The 19,297-nt window shown below is 52.0% G+C and overlaps 7 protein-coding genes across 7 annotated transcripts; 3 read left to right on the top strand and 4 right to left on the bottom strand.

Moving 5' to 3' along the window:
- Positions 1-558: 558 nt before the first annotated feature.
- On the top strand, positions 559-2,175 carry ACET3X_003298 (uncharacterized protein; the record flags this gene model as incomplete). Its single annotated transcript, XM_069448557.1, has 5 exons — positions 559-776; positions 839-1,062; positions 1,112-1,449; positions 1,514-1,546; positions 1,612-2,175. 5 exons carry the CDS (start codon positions 559-561, stop codon positions 2,173-2,175), a joined length of 1,377 nt encoding a protein of 458 aa, XP_069309845.1.
- A 4,221-nt stretch (positions 2,176-6,396) lies between these two features.
- ACET3X_003297 (uncharacterized protein) lies at positions 6,397-7,821 on the bottom strand (the record flags this gene model as incomplete). Its single annotated transcript, XM_069448556.1, has 4 exons — positions 6,397-6,413; positions 6,583-7,102; positions 7,154-7,386; positions 7,437-7,821. The coding sequence occupies 4 exons, from the start codon at positions 7,819-7,821 to the stop codon at positions 6,397-6,399; spliced, it is 1,155 nt and encodes a 384-aa protein (XP_069309844.1).
- Positions 7,822-8,182: 361 nt separating this feature from the next.
- On the bottom strand, positions 8,183-11,590 carry ACET3X_003296 (uncharacterized protein; the record flags this gene model as incomplete). The annotated part of the gene is made up of 2 exons (XM_069448555.1): positions 8,183-9,323; positions 10,002-11,590. 2 exons carry the CDS (start codon positions 11,588-11,590, stop codon positions 8,183-8,185), a joined length of 2,730 nt encoding a protein of 909 aa, XP_069309843.1.
- Positions 11,591-12,092: 502 nt separating this feature from the next.
- On the bottom strand, positions 12,093-13,071 carry ACET3X_003295 (uncharacterized protein; the record flags this gene model as incomplete). Its single annotated transcript, XM_069448554.1, has 2 exons — positions 12,093-12,994; positions 13,041-13,071. 2 exons carry the CDS (start codon positions 13,069-13,071, stop codon positions 12,093-12,095), a joined length of 933 nt encoding a protein of 310 aa, XP_069309842.1.
- Positions 13,072-13,855: 784 nt separating this feature from the next.
- On the top strand, positions 13,856-15,070 carry ACET3X_003294 (uncharacterized protein; the record flags this gene model as incomplete). Its single annotated transcript, XM_069448553.1, has 1 exon — positions 13,856-15,070. One exon carries the CDS (start codon positions 13,856-13,858, stop codon positions 15,068-15,070), a length of 1,215 nt encoding a protein of 404 aa, XP_069309841.1.
- A 1,191-nt stretch (positions 15,071-16,261) lies between these two features.
- ACET3X_003293 (uncharacterized protein) lies at positions 16,262-17,928 on the bottom strand (the record flags this gene model as incomplete). Its single annotated transcript, XM_069448552.1, has 2 exons — positions 16,262-17,800; positions 17,851-17,928. The coding sequence occupies 2 exons, from the start codon at positions 17,926-17,928 to the stop codon at positions 16,262-16,264; spliced, it is 1,617 nt and encodes a 538-aa protein (XP_069309840.1).
- Positions 17,929-18,157: 229 nt separating this feature from the next.
- ACET3X_003292 (uncharacterized protein) lies at positions 18,158-19,228 on the top strand (the record flags this gene model as incomplete). The annotated part of the gene is made up of 1 exon (XM_069448551.1): positions 18,158-19,228. The coding sequence occupies one exon, from the start codon at positions 18,158-18,160 to the stop codon at positions 19,226-19,228; it is 1,071 nt and encodes a 356-aa protein (XP_069309839.1).
- Positions 19,229-19,297: the final 69 nt, after the last annotated feature.

Genomic DNA, 19,297 nt, shown 5'->3' with positions numbered 1-19,297 from the left:
GATGTGGGCTTGGACAGTATCAAGTTGCAGAATGTATGGCAGGATGCGGACGCTAGCCGTGATGTCATCCACGCTAGGGGAGCTTCTATCCGAAGATCCCGCTGGTGATCATCACTTGCCAGCATTCTAGTTCCTTTCTGCATAGGCTTTCTAGATGAGCATTGAGAGATGGACTATTTGATACAAAGAATAAAACACCTATACAGTTGTCCGAAAGAACCAGGCAGCTTATCCATGGTTCTATCTGACAGACTGACTCCATTGGTTGGATTGTTGAGGCTACGAAGGTAATGTCGTCGAACGACTGACTGGCTGTTGAAGCTTATCCAACGACTTCTCGAGTCTTCGGAGAAACTACATTGGAATTTCCGCTAGTCGTAGATCCTGCAATTATTCACGCCCGTCGCTATAGTGCTTGCCTAAAGCGGTTGCGGGGGCGAGCCCCGTTTCAAGAATGGCAATCCTTCCTCACAATCCTTGGAGCATGGCATGTGTTATATAGGTCGTTACATCAGTAATTTCAAACGGGAACAAACTGTCTTGTTATTACTATCAAATATGGTACTACCTTCAGTGTTCGTTGGGCTGGCACTCGTCGGCTCCAGCTACGCGCTAGTGTCGCGAGATGGGACAGGCCGTCTACCCGCTATGGGTTGGAGTAGCTGGAACGAGTATGAATGCGCAATTAACGAAACCGTCTTTCTGGATACTGGTGCGCTCCTTATCTCCCTGGGATTGAAAGATCTTGGTTACAATTATGTGAACATTGACGATTGGTAAGAAGTTTTGAAGAATTGCGTGCGAGATATACGCTGACCTTGTATCTTCACTTCTGCAGCTGGAGTGACAAAGCATACCAGCGCGATAATATCACAGGAAGAATTCGTCCAGATTACATCAAGTTCCCATACGGCATCAAACACACAGCAGACGAAATCCACAAGCTTGGACTGAAACTTGGGATCTATGGTGATGCGGGAGACAAAACATGTGGCGGGTATGCTGGCTCTCTTGGACACGAGCAAGTCGATGCGAAGACTTTTGCCGACTGGGGAATCGACTGTGGGTCGCCTCTCATGATAATCAGCGGTTATCCACTAATTTGATGCAGATCTCAAGTATGACAATTGTGCTGTCCCCGATGAATGGGACGACGAGTACAGATGGTGGCCAGAGAACTGGTTAGGTGGCCCGCCAGCTGAGAATCAAACCGCAGGTGGTGATGGGGAGGCTAGACCTGTTGCCGCGCCCACAGGCTACGACTGGACGACATCCAAGAGCTTCGTGCGTTACAAGGTTATGAGCGACGCTCTCATTGCGACGAACCGTACTATTGAATACTCGCAATGTGCCTGGGGCCATGCCCACATCGAGCAATGGGGTAACAGTACCGGCCACAGCTGGAGGATGTGGGGTGACATCTACCCGGAGTGGTATGACAAACACCAAGTGAGTCTTTGGCGTATGCGATTCATCCGTGGCATACGCTGACATTATACTGCTATCTTTTTAGTGGTCCTGGGGACTCATGCCTATCCTCAATCATGTCAGTGATTCTCCTAGCACGAACAGCGCGTGAGACAGGTACTAACCTCATGCACCGACCTTTAGGCATCCTTCTACAACAACGATACCGACTTCTGGGGACATGGCGACTGGGATATGCTCGAAGTGGGCAATGGAAACCTTACCGTCCAAGAAAGCCGCTCTCATTTCGCTCTTTGGGCTGCTCTCAAGTCGCCGCTTATCATCGGTACTCCCCTTCATGGTATAGAGCCGGAAATCCTGGAGATTTTGAGTAACCCGGAGCTCATCAGCTTTAATCAAGACCCAGTTGTTGGTGCAGCGGCCAAACCTTACAAATGGGGTGTCAACGCGGACTTCACCTGGAACCAGACTCATCCGGCTGAGTATTGGAGTGGGTTGTCTTCGAAGGGAGTACATGTTTTCGCGTTGAACACACTGAATACGACTCAGACCAAGGTCATTGATTTCGCGGAGGTACCGGAGCTGGAAGCTGACGGTGTGTATACCGTTTTTGACTCGTGGACGGGAAAAGAGCAGGGAGACTTCAAGGGGCGGTACGAGGCGGTGGTCGAGCGACATGATACTATGGCCATCAGACTGGTAGGAAAGAACGAGTCCAGCTCTGGGTTGTCGCACGGCCAACTGTGAGGCGTGCGAGACGAATGAATGATAGGGTTGAGACGGCAGGAAAACGCGGGGGTCTGTGCGCTGCGAATGCGATGTGAACATGTCGGCTGACCGTCGCTATCGGTATTTCCGGTTATGTACGTGCTATCACCGAACATGACCTGCTTTTGCATCTCATCTTCCAGCCACCTTTCTTTGTCTCGCATTCTTTCCACGCATTAGTGTTAATGCGCATACTCAATGATTACCGATGCGTGCGGCAGATCGATGGCGAGTTCACATCTTCGTTCATACTGAGGATGGTGACGACATCACCCACGATCCCTGACTTGAGCCTTCCTTGGAGCTTACCAACCTCTCCTGATTCATCGTCTCTGGTTGGTTTGAGAAGTCGGACTACGACTAACAGTCACAGTAATGTATGGCGCAAGGTCGATTGAGTTCTAAGGATTTGTGCCTCCGGTCATCTCAAGCTCTTTCGATTGCTTTAGCTTCTAATCACGAAGTAGGTAGTGGTCGAGTGCCTCTGGGCCATGTTTGGGCCATGGCGAACTGCACCGCCCTTCCAGAAGACAGGCCCTCCAAAGGTCCATGGGAGATCTTATACTCAACTCTAATGCAGCGGGTCAACAGCGGAGAAATGCGCATCGGTACCCTACTACATCAGGACAATCAATAGGTTGAAGATTTAGAGAACAGTTAATTATATAGCTTTAGTTTTATTTTGCTAGGTCTGCTTCATCTAAGTCACCGCTGTACCGTAGTCCACAGCGTAGTACAGTGGTTGTCGTCGTGGTACCGTGGTTGTATAAACCACGACTCTGCGAGCATGAGAGAAACTTCCCCCACTGCTCATGAAGTCTGCTGAGTCCGTATGCATGGCCTTGATGAGCTGTTGAACAATTCTCCCGAGCACGCTTCCGGCCCAGGTCTAGTTCCCAGACGGCTTCTTCCATTTCTCGTGCAACTGATTAGTGGTAGGGTCACGATACTCCGTGGTACCAGGAGCATTGATCAGGGACTGATACAAGCCATTGGCATCTTTTTGACTGCGGATGATTCGACAAGATATGCCCTTTGTGAAATCGTGGTTCCGAAATGCGCTGGTGAAGTGGAAGCTCGTGTTGATGATGCCAACCTGCGTGTTATCGGGTGGACCGTGGAGAGTCGCGCCATCTATCGCACTCGCCCATGTCTCCGGTGTCATCATGGCCAAGACGTTGTGTGGTGTTCCGGGTGGGAGGTGCGGCATATCGAGATGGTGTTCGGTACGATGAGTGGGTATCTAAGCACGTTAGTTACTTGCACTTCAGAGGACGAAGTGAACTACTGGATGGACTGTGACCAAGAGACGTTGGGGTGGGATATAATGGGATCAAGACACATAGGGAAGACACGTGAAGGTTGGACGTACATCGGTGAACCAGCGTAGGTCTATTGGAAAGCCTTCGATTGAAGGGTGATATGTCGTGAAAAAAGGTTGATATGATTAAGGAGATTCGCCGTGGGCCAAAGCTATCAGCCCTGGGGTTGAGATGCTTCCTGGCTACGCGTCTGGATGTCGTTGGGGGACAGGGTAGAGTTGAAGTGCGCTTGAGAAGACTGCTAAAGTTGGTAACAGTGTTGTGAAATATTGTGGAATGCGAACTACTAGGACAATTGCCAGGCTCCAGCAGAGGATCTTAGTCAGAAGTCGGGTTGCTATCGGAGCGGTTGATGGGCTTAGCGTGGGCAGAACGCGTGAGTCGCTGTTTGGTTAGGCAATCTCGCGCACCTGCGTCTTTCACTTGTTTAGACCCACAAATCACCGTATGAGAGATTGACGAGTAGATGATATTGGTAGCCGTGAAGTCCTCGTTTGTATTGGGCAGTCAGCAACGTCAAGTGGGTCCGCTGGCCCAATCTACGGAAGTGAAGGAGCGATTGCGGATGCACGCGCGTCCTTGAGATATCTATCTCCTTCTTCGCCGCCCAAAGAATCGTCCCCTACCCACACATATACGCGACCTTCAGCACGCTCAACACCAAGTGGTACCATACACCTTCACGTCTTACCTCCCTAGCTTGATTCGACATCTAAAGTCCTCCGATACCTTCTTGTCTCCACCTCCATCCTTGAATCCCTGCCGCCTCACTTAGCCACCACTTCCCATCCATAGCTACTCAACATACTGCAATAACTTTTCTTGCTATTTTGTAAGATTCTGAGCGGCTGGAGCGAGATTCAACAGTGCCCTAACCATGGTGCCTAGTACTGTTACCTGACCTAGGCCTCGAGAAGCAGCTCGGCCCGCTGCACTTCAAGTCGAAGAAATCCATCACGGTGTCGGCATCCGTCGGAATGTTGTGATCTACACTGCCAGCTTCATACGCTTCGAACTTGTCGCCATACCGAAACCTCGTCCAGCCTTTGAACGGAACGTCTTGCGTGATTTCAGTCGGTTTCTGGCTCACATCGAATACACTTGTCCATTGTTTGATCTGCTCGAGGAAGTTTTGTGGATCAAGGATCGTGTCCGCCGTGCCATGAAGAGTCTGGAACTTAGGACGGAAGCCGCGATATGAAGGGTATGCGTTGCGCACGAGAGCTGCCCATTGGGGCCCGTTCTTGATGATCCGGCCAGTGGCACATGCTTCACTCCAGACATCGAAGCCGTCGCCGGAAAAGCACCCGAAGGGCACACCCGCCCATGCGCTTCCTGCCGCAAAGACGTCTGGATAGCTCCCGATGAGCACGTTCGTCATCATTGCGCCTGAACTGCAGACGTGAAGATGCGAGGTTAGCGTATGTCACAGATGCATTTTGTACGGCCTAACTAACCTCGTGCCGGTGACAAAAACGCGGTCTTTGTCTGCATGATATTTTTCCAAAGTCCACCGTACCATGGATACAATGCCGAGCGCATCGCCTCCGCCGTTGTGGGTAAGCGATTGCTGGCTACTGACATCCCAGCATTGGTCCGTATTTAATGTTGAAGCGTTGGGATAGATCGTTATGAAGCCGTACTCGTCACCAAGAGAAGCCCAAGGTCTGTAGTCAAAGACCTTGAGGTTGAAGGATCAAGTCAGCATGTGTCGAAGACGTGTGCAGAACGGTCGTAACTCACCTGCTGTGCCGTGCCGTGACACCAATGTGGCGAAACGAGTATGGGAGCGTTTTGCGGTAGATTTGCCGGTACGTAAATGAACATGGAAACATTCCGCGGATTTGGGCCAAAGTCGACGATTTCGGTGAGTTGGGAGGTGAGCTGCGCCGATGCGACGGCTGCGCAAAGCACGTGAAAGATGGCAATTGAAGGAAACATCATGTCAACTGGGATGGATCTTGATCCTCCTGAACTTTACTTTACCGTACCATGGTTGCTTCTTATAGCCGTGCTGGAGCCTCGTTCCACTGGAGGACCTAGCACGGCGATCTACCTAGGTACCCTACCCCAGTTTTCAGATAGTAGCACGCCATGCAAGGGAAAAATCGAACGCCACCCCTGTAGTCGTCTAGATAGAGTATCGCTCTACAAAGAAAGATTAATTAGTCCCCTGTAGTTGCCTAGTAGGGTGTTTGATTTTTCCCTTGTATAGCGTGGTGGTACACTAGGTTGCATTGTGCGCTCATGCGTACATCTGAGCATGGTCGACGCATCTGTCGTCCGGCTATGTCTGATTCGACACGGAGGGGAGCACATTAATATCGTTTAATGTTTCTCCGCATGTATTCGCCGCTCACCCCGCTCGCTAAAGTCGACCACCGGGGAAGGCACCGAGACATGCATCGATATTGAGCGTCATCAATCCTTTGTGTGATCCGAGTGCATGATTTGAAAAGATTCAACGTTATTTGGGACGTCGAGTAATTCACGTGATAACAGTACGCAAGTTGACATGAGAGAGAAAGAGGATAACTCACCAATGTCAGTTCGATGATGGAGATAACCTTTTTGTCCGTACGGGCACTGAAAAATGAGAAGAGCATTCGATATCTTCCATCATACTACCACCCGGCCGTTCCCCCGTTGATCATGAGTATATCAAGAACTTCCCCTCCTAGCAACGCCTCAGCTCTAACTAGACCAGTTGGAATATCTTGTAAAACGGCGAGGCCATGGCAAAGCGTATAACCATCCAACACTGCTGCTGCCTCCCCAACAGTTGTACTACTCTCAACCATCTTTGGCGCCAGCGTGCCGTGTTGTGTAAACGGTACGGCGAGACGCACTGCTAGATCACCACAAGACTTCGAACCGGTTATGGCAATCGTGACCCTGGTCGATGAACCCTCCAACTCTGTCAAACTGGGTACAAAAAAGACTTCGCTATCGATGTGGAAAGTCGATTCCGATATACCCGATCCATATACCAAGAAAGACGTTGCATCACGAACGATGGGCCCAGATAACGAAAATGGAAAGTACGACGTGGTTCCGTACATACTGCCTCTACGACCGAACACGGAGCTTCCAGTCTCTGCTTCCGGCTCCAATTTCGTCTCGTGTTGGTTGATGCGGATGTTGAAAGACGCTGGCGGAGAAATACCCGCTGGTGTAAGGATTCTGATCTTTCCGCTAAGCGTCAAATTCCCGTCTTCATTGAAGTCGTATGTTACGTTGACTGGCTTAACAAGGATGGCTGTAACTGGCTTGCTCAGCTGAACACCAGTAGGCACGGTATCAATGGCACGACCCATGAGCCCGACACACGTTTTCAAAAAACCCACGCCTTGGGCGAACAGGGCATGCATAGTGGCGTTGTTGTCGCTTTCGTATAACCGTAGATCGGAGTTCATCGTGTCGTTGTATGAGGTGACTAACGGTCCCCCTCTATTCCCTGTTCCATTCAGGTATTCGCCGAGGACATTGGGGTCAAACACGTCATGTGTAGTGTCAAAATTGCTACCGCCATTCGTGTTATCGGGTGTCACGAAACTCTCGTCTACGACTTCAGGAAAACCGCCCTATAGGGTTTAGCAATCGACAGCTGATCTCAACGCTTTGTGTATACGTACGTGATGAACAGATCCTATCGTATGTCCACATGCCGTAAGGCCGATAGCATCTACCTTGTCGAACCCAGCGCGTTCGAAGAATAGCAAGGTCTCTTCGAGATTGGTTTCCGGCGCGGGCACCCCAGTAGTAATTCCAGCCTCTATGGCATCGATACGTCCAGCGCGGTAAGGCATCTGCTCACCTCCGCACAGGTTATTGGACATGACGGTAGCGAGTGCAATGAGATCTGCCACTACCAACTCATCAGCACTACCAGCCACCCTTTCTCGAGCCTAAACTTACTAGAAACCCCATCGCTGACGAATGGTCTCCAAAACCAAAAACTGTCGTTGAAAGCACTCCCTTTGTTCTCCTCTCTTGCCGTTTCGTAGCCAATACTGGCATCAATACCACCCGTGCCTGCACTCACATTCGCAGTGATGAAGTCGTGAAACATGACGCGCATCCATTGTGCCGCTGTCGTGCGGCCGCTTGTCAGCGCCATAGTGCCAGTCTGCGAGACATAGCGTGTGCAAGGAGTTATAGCAGAAGAGAAGTTTGATGCGTATGCTCCCCAGTTGTCGATGAGGATGTGTTCGATGAAGGAGAGAGCCGGCGTAGGATAGTAAAGGGCAGCGTGCGTGAGTGGAAGCGTGTAAAAAACGAAAAGAAGATTAGCTGGGAGCATTGTGGCTGTCACCGAGAAATACATGCTATAACTAAAAATGAGAACGACATTGGGTGCGCAGAGGAGAGGCTGTCTTATATCCGCTTGTATTCCTGGGTCGTGTTGGGAATAATTCCTGTTCCGTATGTTTTGTGTTACACTGCAGCTACCGAGTGCTCTAGTCTTCAGCATAACGCCTGATCTGCGGCCAGAACTGAGACCTGGTCGGTGCAAACAGCCCATTGGCTGGATCGTGCATAACCAACCCGTTGTGGAAGATTCGTCGTGATTAGATAAGCCAAATTGAGCTGGCATTCGCTCGCCACCTGCTCGAAGTTTACCACTGTCAGGCTGCTTACAGGTTGGCGGGGCTGACCACCACTCATACTTTTCCTGCTGCCCACGCGCTGCCCAATTTCAACCACCTTGTGGCAACAAGCGCCACGACACCCGCACCCATAACGGCTGCCGCACAGAACCATACACCTTTGAAGTTCTCTACCGCACTGTTGCCTTCTCCTTTGATAGCACCAGTAGCAGGATTACCGAACAGTCCGCCGAAAGCAGCGACGAGGTACGCAAGCCCAAGTCGAACGCCAATCTCAGCTTTGTTCGGCGAGAGGTCAGTGATGGTAGGTCCAGGAATGATGATGACACCGCCAGAGAGGAAACCGTATACGATGCTGATGGCGATAAGACCATTGAGTTCTCGGACGAGAGGAAGCATGCAGAGAGTGATGATACATGCGATGGTAAGAGGAAGCAGGGTATTGACACCACCGTACCGATCAGCAATGAAGTTCGGCACAAAACGCCCAAATATGTTGGCAGCGTTCATGATAGAAAGCAAATTGAATGCCATGTCTTTTGACACACCCAATTTGATGGCATACTCCTGGATGAAGAAGAATGGCACAAAGGATGATGCAACAAACAGTGTAAATGCGATGACGAACACCGTGTATGGCAGGTCCTTGAAGTGATGAAAGCCGAAGCTGGAGCCCTTGGATCCATATTGGAGCTGCAATCGCATCACGAAAAAGGCGATGGCGTTCGTGACGAGGATGATGAGCGCGAAGACGCGGACGGCCCATGCAAAGCCCACGCTGAGGAACAGCGAGCGCAAGGAAAGGGTAAAGGCGATGCCAGCCACACTAGCACCAGTCGACGCAAGACCAGTAGCCAGCATACGTTTCTTCTCGAAGAACATGGCTAGCACCGCGACAGGGACGATCGCCATCAGGCCGCTGCCAACACCCATACACACTCCTTGGGCGAAGAAGATGGACCAGTAGCTCTTGAAGAAGGAGGTCAGAATCAGTCCAAGTACTTCTAGCGCCGTGCCGACTACGATGATACATTTGAGGTATCCTCGATCAAGCAGTACACCGCCAGGCAAACACCCGATGGTAGTGAAGAATAGCTGGATCGATCCAATCCATGCGATGCGCGCCGCGTCTTGCTCCGGAAGCAGAGAGTCAACGTAATAGGTTTGGAAGACACCAAATGCGTTTGGCAAACCCCTTTGTCCTGTTAGCGACTTTGTCAAGGCGTGTTGGTAGACTCCGGGAACACTCACCAGCTATTCGCAAACAGGATAAATCCACCCAATACCTGCATCCACGCCACTTTCCCATGATCAATAGGGTAGTCTTCATTTGGCTGCGCACTTGCTGTGATCTCATGCGCGAGTAGTTGTTCCGTTCTTTCACGCTGCACCTCATGGTAAGAAAGCAACGGCTCTCTTTCGTCCGCCATTTTTTTTTGAGATTCCGCTTGGGGATTTCTGGGATCTGTGAGTAGCAGTACCCGTTTGTTGGGGACGCAACTTGTTTTTCTTAGGCTCTTCGATGGGCGCTAGTGTGTAGTTGCCGCGGTCGATCGTCATTTTTAGTCATAAATCTGCAGGTACGGGTCCGAGCGGTGAAAGCGTTGGTTGGAACACGAGAAACAAATCTTTGGGGCTAATCTTCATTACTAAATCTACCAAACAAAGTACCATCTCCACTGTACAGGATCATTCCCTTAGAGCAAGCTATGTGCAAGAATTGACTTCCTCGTAGAACTACCGTCGCCTAACGCCCGGCTACAAGGACGCCCTCGCATGCCCAACAGACGGCTTCGCCTCAGGTCTCTGATGATCAAGAAGTTTGAGGTCACTCAGAGTGTCGAGGATGTTGTCAACTGGGGGATCTACTAACCACCCGGCACTCTGCAAACCGTGCTCGAACCTTTTCATATCGGCTTGGGTAAGACTGAGCATGACCTCATACGGCTCTCCTTCTTGCCCTGCTTTGTCTTCTTCCCTGGGCAAGACCACGATACCACCTTCGCTAACCCAGGCCGCCCTTCGGATGGCAGTTGCGTTTGGCGTACTAGTTCCAGGAATGTACCACTCACGGTCGGCACCCATCCTCTGCCAACTAGTGATGTACAGGTCCGGACCTTTGGGGTATTTGAGACGAGCTTGCTGGGCTTCAGTAGGGTTAGTGAGAACGCTTTTGATTTGGGTGATTGCCCACGCCGCGTCAATAGCATGTAGAGCATCTGTGATCTTGACTGCAAGGTCCTCAAGGCAAAAGCTCTGCTGATCCGAAGGAACGGTCATTGCCGGGAAAAGGCTGTCTGGGGCATGAGGTGGTCCCTTTCGCAGGGGAATTACGCAGTCGGGTATTCCATTCTCAAGACTGAGGGTAGGCAGGGCAGACAGTACAAGGTTTCCGAGGTAATCGGGCGATGAGAAAGGCGGAGGAAGATATTTTCGGAGATCCACAACAACGGCGAGTGTCGACTGCCTGTTGCCTGAAGCAGCGAGCGATGCCGATCGAGCTCGTATAATATTCCCCCAGATGATTGCTGACAGTGCAGTGAAGATGGAGATTTTTTTGCCGGTCTTGGTGCATAGCTGGTTGCGGAATTCATTGAGAGCTGGGGATGAGAAGCGAAACATCTTCGTGATGACCTTTTGTAGTCCTTCATCCGGTCCATTCCGCAGTTCGTAGCGTTTTGTAAGCGGCGGGTACACTAAACCGTCTGCACAGCTGTCTGCTACATCAGCTTCTTGGACTAGGGTTGCAAGCGCGCCTCGTGCTGATGACGGGTCTGGAATGTCGTTCCACTCTTTGATAATCGCCTTCAGTGGTTGAAGCTGATCTTTGTAGCTAGGTGCTCGGTAGAATTTGGGAATCCTGAGCGATGGTCTGCTTGCTTGAGGATGCAAGGCTCGTACGGCGTCACTCCATATCTTCTGAATTCTTGCGTTTCCCGTCCCGTCAAGAACAGCGTGATAGAACCAGGCGCTCAGCACCAAGCCTCCAGGGATGAACGTAGCCTGGGTCGCGAAGACCGGAACTGGCCCTTTTTGCAATGAAGTCATCTTCTCGCCGTATGGGTCGTTGCCCAATCCAGTGTGATATTTCAGCTCATTCGGGCAAAATACGGTAGCTGGCAATTCTTCTGGTGTGAACGCGTCCTGGGCAAGGGCATCGTAGTCGTGTTGTACGTCATCGTAGCTAATCGTGAAGACGCGACGGGCTTCCGCTTCGAGATCGATGGGGTCGGGGTAGCGTACTCGAAGGTCTGTAGTAGGGTCGGGAATGTCCACCGTGCCGGCAAGGTAGGGAAATCGTCGCAAGACCTCCTTGAAGCCAGTGTGCAGCGCTTCTTTGGCTACGTATGCGTAAATGATGTCTGGAAATGGAAAGATGATGTAGTAGCGGCCGTATACGCGTATATGAGGTTGTTGGTCGAGGTGAGATAGCTCTAGCTCTTTCGTGGTGTCGGCTGGCATTTTGGTGAAAGAGGCCTAGAGAAGTTTACAAAAGTAGGTGGTTTCCGTTTTTGGTCCTTTTCTGACGCGAAAGCCTTCAAGGTCCGCTCTAGAGGGATGTCGATAGTTGAGTTGTGGTTGGTGGAATTGCGGGAATTTTCAAGAGGGTTCCAGGAAAATCGTCCGGCTAGTATAAATACTTCGCGGTTCTGTGAAGTTGGACTCTGACGGTGTAGCCCAGATGAATGCATCGCTTTGTGCTGTGCAGTCACACCTTGACGTGATAGTACAGGTGAAGGCATCTTGGTTGGTCCTACTTGCAAACGGGTGCTGCTGCGATTGATATGCGACAAAAGACAAGCAAAAAGCACATTGCTTTGATCTCCGAGCTATGACATGGTTCTCAACATGCGCTGGCGATCCTATCACACGGAGTGCTTGATGGGGCTGAAGCTATTGAGCACGGGCTGCAAACTGTCGTCGATTGTATGGTATGACAACCAGCGGTCCAAGCAGATTAGGTTCATGCCAGACGTCGTTCGAGTCCGATCATAATCTTTTGATCGACCTGCCCGCCCAACACGCCCGCCTTCTGCAGTGTACCAACGGTCTTGTCGACCACCTCCTTGTCTACACCCTTGACATCTTTGGCGAAGCCAACAGTCTTCAGCCACTCTCTCGCGTCCTCTTCCGAGTAATCGAGCTTGGTGCTGATGTACTGCACAGCTTCTTCCTGGTTCTCTTCAAAGTGTCGAATGCCTTTGTTGACTTTATCCATGACGTCTTCGAGTTCGCCAGTAAGCACTGGCTTGCTTGCGTTGGGTGACAAACTCCAGTTCTTTGGGTTCAATAGATGGTTTGCAGCGACGATCTTCCACGAGGACCATGGTGTGTAGATCTCACCAATGCGCTTGATCTCGCCGTTGTCGTAGTAGCGCTTCGACGTAAAGTGCTCCCACATAAAGAAGTCTACAGTGCCGTCATTGACGCCATCGCGGAGGTTTGCAAACGTGTTCAACGGCTCGACTGGAAACGGGGGGCTGTCTGACGTGGTGTCCAGCCACCCCTGTTGGTCAGCCAGCACGAAGCTCATGACGTAGCTTCCGCTTCCGATTCGTGACACGCCGACCTTCTTGCCCTTCAGGTCCTGGATGCCATTGAGCTCGTTTCTGCGGGCACCCGTGGATATGGCCCAGCAAAGTGGTGTCTCGACATACGTGCCGACGATACTGAAGCCAGCGTCCTCTTTGGCTGCCTGTGCTTTTCCCAGTGCCGCTATCCAGCCTTCGGTAAGGCCAACACCGATGTCGATCTCGTCGGATTGCAGAGCGGTGACCATGTGGCCTGTACCGCTGGGGTAAGGAATGAGCTTTGCATCGAGGCCATAGTGTTTCTTCGCGAACTCGAGCGGAGTGGAGAAGTGTTCTGTTGCCGTCAGCCGGACCTCTGGTGTGGACAAGGGCGCGCTTACCTGGTACGAATCCGATGCGCAGTCGCGCCATGGCTGCACTGTGGGTTGAGAAGCTTCGGACTGGTCGCGGTGCTGATGCAAGACGTGCGAGTCGCAGTGTGCGCAGCATTGCTGAGTGGGTTTCAGAGTATGGGCAGCGGGACACAGTGAGGGGAACCCAATTAATGGGGGAGGACGGACGCGTTGTAGGGCCGAATCGTCACTATACAGCCGGTGGTGTGAGTCTCGCAGGCGGATGATGTAGCTGCCCCCCAAGGTCGATGATGCCGAACAGCCTCGCGTAGTTCCGATCGGAAGACAATTCCGATAAGCCCCGAATCTCGCTGCTTCCATCTCAACATCTCGGCGTCATGTCGCATCATCGTTCCTTTCCTCTGATCTCTTTTGTTTTGGCTCGATACTCTCGATCTACAGTTCGCATTCGATCGGCGCGCGCTTCCCTACCTTCTCTTTTGGCTCGTTTCTTTGCCACTCTAGAATCTTGTAGAATGTCTTCCGACAGCGACAAAATATCAGTAAGAGCTCGGAGGATCGCAATAGTGGGCGCGGGGCCTTCAGGTGTGGTGGCAGCGAAATATCTCCGTGCAGAGAAAGCATTTGACAAGATTGTCTTGTTTGAACAACGAAGTAGACCAGGAGGGATATGGATATATACAGGCGAACAACGAGACGAGAATCTCTTCGACATACCCCAGACGAATCCGAACAAGGATGTCCAAAAGCCGGAATGGCAATCCAGAGAAGCAGCAGCGAACGGAAGCAGCAATACTAATGGGACAAACTGCGCATCAAAGATACCTTCGTTCTTATCACCAATGTACGAGAACCTGGAAACCAACATACCTCGCGGGCTGATGGGCTTCCAGGATCTGGACTGGCCATCTGATAGCCAATTGTTTCCTACACACGAGACGGTCCTCAAATACATCGACGACTACTCTGCTGACGTCCAAGATCTTGTGCGATATTGCACACAAGTGACCAGTGTTCACCCAGTCGATCCGAATAAAACCAGCAGCTCCTGGACCATCACAACACGGGATCTAATCACGAACGAAGACACTTCCGAGGTCTATGATGCAGTGATTGTAGCAAACGGCCATTTCATAGTACCCTACATTCCTCCAATGGCTGGTATCAAGGAATGGGCCACACAGCACCCTGGTCGCATTATTCATTCGAAATACTACCGCAAGCCCGAGGACTTTAGTGGGAAAAAAGTAATCGTTGTAGGCAACTCGGCATCAGGCGCAGACATCAGCGCCCAGATTGCCGAGTTCTGTCAAAAGCCGCTGCTGTGGTCTACACGCTCACAGTCCATGTTTAGCGCTACGCATGGAACAGCAGGAGAAGACCAAAGGCGACGAGAAGTTCCGCCAATCAAAAAGTTTCTCCCCAATAGTAGGGGCGTCATGTTCGAGGATGGAACTGAAGAGCATGACATCGATGCTATCGTCTTTGCTACAGGTTACTTTTACAGTCTGCCTTTCCTGCAAAATGTGAAGCCTGAACTCATCACTACTGGGGAGAGAGTAAACAATACCTACCAGCACCTTTTTTACGCGCCACGACCTACGTTAAGCTTCTTGGCCCTAAACCAGCGTGTAATCCCTTTCCCAGTAGCAGAAGCACAGTCCGCCGTCCTCGCACGCGTGTATTCCGGCCGGCTTCCTCTACCACCACTGTCCGACATGCGCGATTGGGAAAAGAGTGTAGAAGAAGAGATGGGCGCTGGGCGAAACTTTCATCTCTTGCCTTTTCCTAAAGATGCAAACTACATCAATGCAATGGGTAAATGGGCATTGAGCGCCGAGAAGAAAGAGGGTCTAGAAAATGAAGGTAAAGGAAAGATACCACCAGTCTGGGGCGAGTGGGAATACTGGTGTCGTGAGAATTTCCCAAAGATACGACAGGCTTTTGGCAAGATGGGGGAAAAGAGAAGAGAAATTAGGCATGTGAAAGAACTAGGCTTTGACTTTGAAGAATACCGGAAAGAGCAAGCAGAACAGAGAAATGGCCAAAAGGAATAAGGAAGATGGAGAGCTGATATGGGAAATACTTAGAAGGGGGAGAAAGCCACAGGGAGATAGAACTATGGTCAGAGATAACTTCTCTTCATGCAGTGCTAGCGTACAAAGTTTTGCGCTTCTAAGCACTGTTGTCGTAATGAATCCAGAGCAACGAATCGACTTTCAGGCATCGTCATTCCTCCGCCACACAACTTTGTCCTCCCCATGCGGATTCCAGTCACATTTCTCAAAGTGGCGCGCCCACGGCGCAGTCAATGCTAGTGAATAGCTCAAAAGGTCCCTCCATATCGCTGCTTCACTTGCACCCCCTTGCCAACAAACAATCACCCTCCTAACACCATAATTGCTGCCGGTAAATTTGTTCACAATCGAGTTCCTCAAGTGACGAACCAAGTTATCACTAGATACTTGGTATCCTTCCAGGGGTACCTTCTCCGGCATCCGCTGAGACGCTGGCATCCACTGCGGCTGCAGAACAATCTTGAGCGTGTCTGTAAGAGGCAACGCACGCATCCACAGCACTTCCGTCAAGAACGTGGCTACTGTGTCTCGATTACGGATATTTCGTGGACCAACAGGAAGTGTGAGTGTCATGGTACTAAGAACGGGCCGTCCAGCGCCTTTGGGCGGAACGTCAATGTCGAATTCTATTTCTGGGAAGCGGGTGTGAAGGTCGGATATCATGTGTCGCAGGTGCACCTGGTGATGGAATGTAACTTCCTCAATACATTCTGCAGCTAGCTGATGGTTGACTTTGAGTATGGCAGAGAGATCTTGTGACGCATCAATCAGGTGTGCGAACATCATGTTGCGAATTTCGCGGGGTTGGCCCAGTAGAGATTGCATGTTTGTATATCAGTAGAGTGATCGTGAGTAGGGCAAAACAATAGCAGGAGCTGAGCAAGCTCCTGTACCAAGTTATATGTAGACATTCCAACAAACCAAACAGTGCTAAAGGCACTGCTGTAAGAATGCTAGGAACAACAAACCCATAATCTGAAACCAGCTAGCATGGTGGTCAAACATGACGATGGAAACTTCTAGGTAGGGAGAAGGTCAAAGGGAAAGCAGGTAGGAGAAGTAACATACGATGTGTACCTCAACGCAGAGAACCCCCCAGATGTGATAACAAACCCAAACGCCGCGGCTATGCATCAAAAATCGCAAACTGATATCCTCATAGCTTTGACACTACCTCCTCCCCTTGCCTTGTCCCGCGCCAGCACCACCTCCGCCCATACCGGGCATACCGCCCATACCGCCCATCATCTTCATCATGGCACTCATGTCAGGCATGCCTCCCATTCCGCCCAGGGCTGACATGTCGGGCATACCCCCACCAGCGCCGCCTCCACCGAGCATCTTCATCATAGCACCGATATCCGGCATACCACCGCCGGCACCGCCTGCGCCTCCTCCCATACTTTGCATGCGCTTCTGCATGGCCGCGAGTTGTTGTTGCTTGTTTCCTCCTCCCATGGCACCCTGTGCTTTCTGCATGTTCGCCATTCCACCCTTCATCTTCTTGGCCATACCGGCCATCATGCGGTGTTGGGTAAGCAGTTCCTCGACTTCACGCACTGAGGTTCCGGAGCCACGAGCGATACGTGTCATACGTGTGGGCTGGTCAACGAACATCTTCCCATCTGACTCCAGCTCTTTCTCGGTCATACTGTCGCAGATGTAGATCATGCGCTTGAGCTTGGTGCCACCCTCCTCGTCATCCATGCCACCCATCATACTGCTGAGACCGGGAATCATGCCTGCCATCTTGGACAATGGTCCCATCTTCATGATGTTGGAAAGCTGATCCCGCAGATCCTTGATGGTGAAAATTCCCTGGGTGATGTGCTTCATGGTGTCCTTTTGGTCGAGTTTGAGCGATTGTACGTGTTCGACAAGTCCCTGAACGTCTCCCATGCCGAGCAGTTTCGAGACGAAAGCCTGTGGTGCGAAGCGCTCAAGGTCCAGCATGTGCTCTCCGTTTCCAAGGAATACAATAGGCGTGTGTGTCGCGGCGACAGCGGAGATGGCACCACCTCCTGCTGCTGCACCGTCGGTCTTGGTGATGACGATGGCTCCGAAGTCTGCAGCCTCCTTGAAAGCGCGCGCTTGCGACTCGGCAGCCTGACCGATTGTTCCATCCAGCACCATGATTGTCTGGTCGGGGGTCACGGCATTCTGAATCTGCACCATCTCGTCGAAGAGGTCCTTCTCCTGCCTGTGACGTCCAGAGGTGTCCACAATGATGATCTCGAAGCGCTCCTTCTTGAACTTGTCCACACCCTCGGCTGCCACGACAACGGGATCGGTCTGGGTATGGCTACCGTAGTACGGGATCTTCGCCTTGGTCGCGTTCTGCTTCAGTTGATCAAAGGCACCGGCACGGAAGGTATCGGCGCACACCAGACAGGCCTTGAAGCCTCGTGCCTGGTACCATCTCGCCAGCTTGGTACACGTTGTCGTCTTACCCGCACCCTGCAGACCAACAAACATGATGACGTTCGACTTGCCCTTGCGGGGCTTGAAGGGTTCGGCGTGGGGGTCGACCATCTTGACGAGTTCGTCGAAGACGGCTTTCTGGATGAGGCGCTTCTTGTTGACGCCCGGCGCGAGATGCTTGAAGTCGACGGCCTTTTTGATCGATTGTCGCAGGTTCATGACGAGTTTGACGTTGACATCGGCTTCGACGAGGGCGTTGGAGATCTCCTTGACCATGGCTTCAAAGGCCTGCGCATGTTAGCCACCTATCATTATGTCGCGCCCCCCGTGGCACACACCTTCTCATCGAGGTTGGGCGACCTCGTGAGGTCAGTGACGGCGGCATTGATGCGCCGCCCGAGATCCTGAAGCACCATAGCGGCGGTTGTTGGGGGGATATGAGGGGGTGGGTGAGGTTGTAGGGTGTTTGGTGGTGGTGGTGGTGGTGGTGGTGGTCTCTCGCGGTGTTCTGTGGGGAATGCAGTATGGCGGGGCGCGCGTGCCGTCGTCGGTGATTCGAGCTGCTAACGCCGATCGCCCGTGGAACTTTTTTCTGCGACCGCGATTGACTTGCAGCATTCACAAATCGCGACATTCACAACCACAATGGTCAACACATCGCTGAAACGGAGACGGACCGAGGAGCAGCTGCGCGGAAAGGTGCCCAAGAAGGAGAAGAGAAAGGTCAAGAAGCAGAAGAACTACCACAGCTCGAGCGACGAAGAAGAGGGCGCCGCGCGCGATGCTCCCCGGCGCGGCAGCAGCCTAGAGCCAGACGAGCCCTTCCAGCCTTCGGGGGCCAATGCGACGTTACCCGGAAAGCAAGAGCTGTCAAAGCAACAGCTGAGGAAGCAGGCAAAGTTTGAGGCCAAGAAAGCAGCGCAACAAGCGGCGGCAGCAGAGGAGTCTTCAGCCAGCGACGACGAGGACGAAGAACAGAAAGTTGAGGCGGCGCCACCCAAAAAGCCTGAGCCCAAGTTCAAAGCTAGCATACCAGCAAAGGCGCCAGCAAAGTCTGCCCTGAAGAAGACTGCGCCCGTCGACCACGAAGCCCCGTTACCCAGCGACGCCGAGGATGACCAAGACGACTCGGAGCCTGAAGCCGACGAGTTCTCCATCGCCGACTCCGAATCGGATGCTTCAAATGCCTCATCTGCATCCGAGACGTCCACCACCGCCGCGCGCAAAGTACGAAAGCGAAACGACCCCGGGGCCTTCGCCAACTCGATTTCTAAAATCTTGGGCTCCAAATTGACAAGCTCGAAACGTTCCGAGCCTATCCTGGCCCGCAGCAAGGACGCCGCAACCGCCAACCGCGAGCTCGCCGACTCGAAACTCTCGGAGAAGGCGCGCCGACAAATTGTTGCTGAGCGCAAGGCCGCACAAGAGAAAGGCCGGGTCAAGGATGTCTTGGGCCTCAACGACCCAAACGTCAGCACGGCTGCCACATCGGCAAAGGAGAAGGAGCTCAGGCGGACGGCGCAGAAGGGTGTCATCAAGCTGTTCAACGCTGTCAGGGCGGCTCAGGTCAAGGGTGAACAGGCCGAGAGGGAGAGCAAAGCGGGCATGGTAGTTGGCATGGACAAGAGGGAGGAGAAGGTCAAGGAAATGAGCAAGCAGGGTTTCCTAGACATGATCACCGGAGGGCAGAAAAAGGAGGGCAGCGTCGAGGCGTAAAGACACATCGGTATGCATAATTTCGGCGTTTGGGACAAAAGAGACGCAGTTTCAGTGTGTTCATGATAC

Source organism: Alternaria dauci, chromosome 2 (genome assembly GCF_042100115.1).
Source record: "Alternaria dauci strain A2016 chromosome 2, whole genome shotgun sequence".
Classification (NCBI taxonomy): Eukaryota; Fungi; Ascomycota; class Dothideomycetes; order Pleosporales; family Pleosporaceae; genus Alternaria; species Alternaria dauci.
Note: the sequence above shows the minus strand (reverse complement) of the source record. Positions and strands in the feature narration are given on the sequence as shown.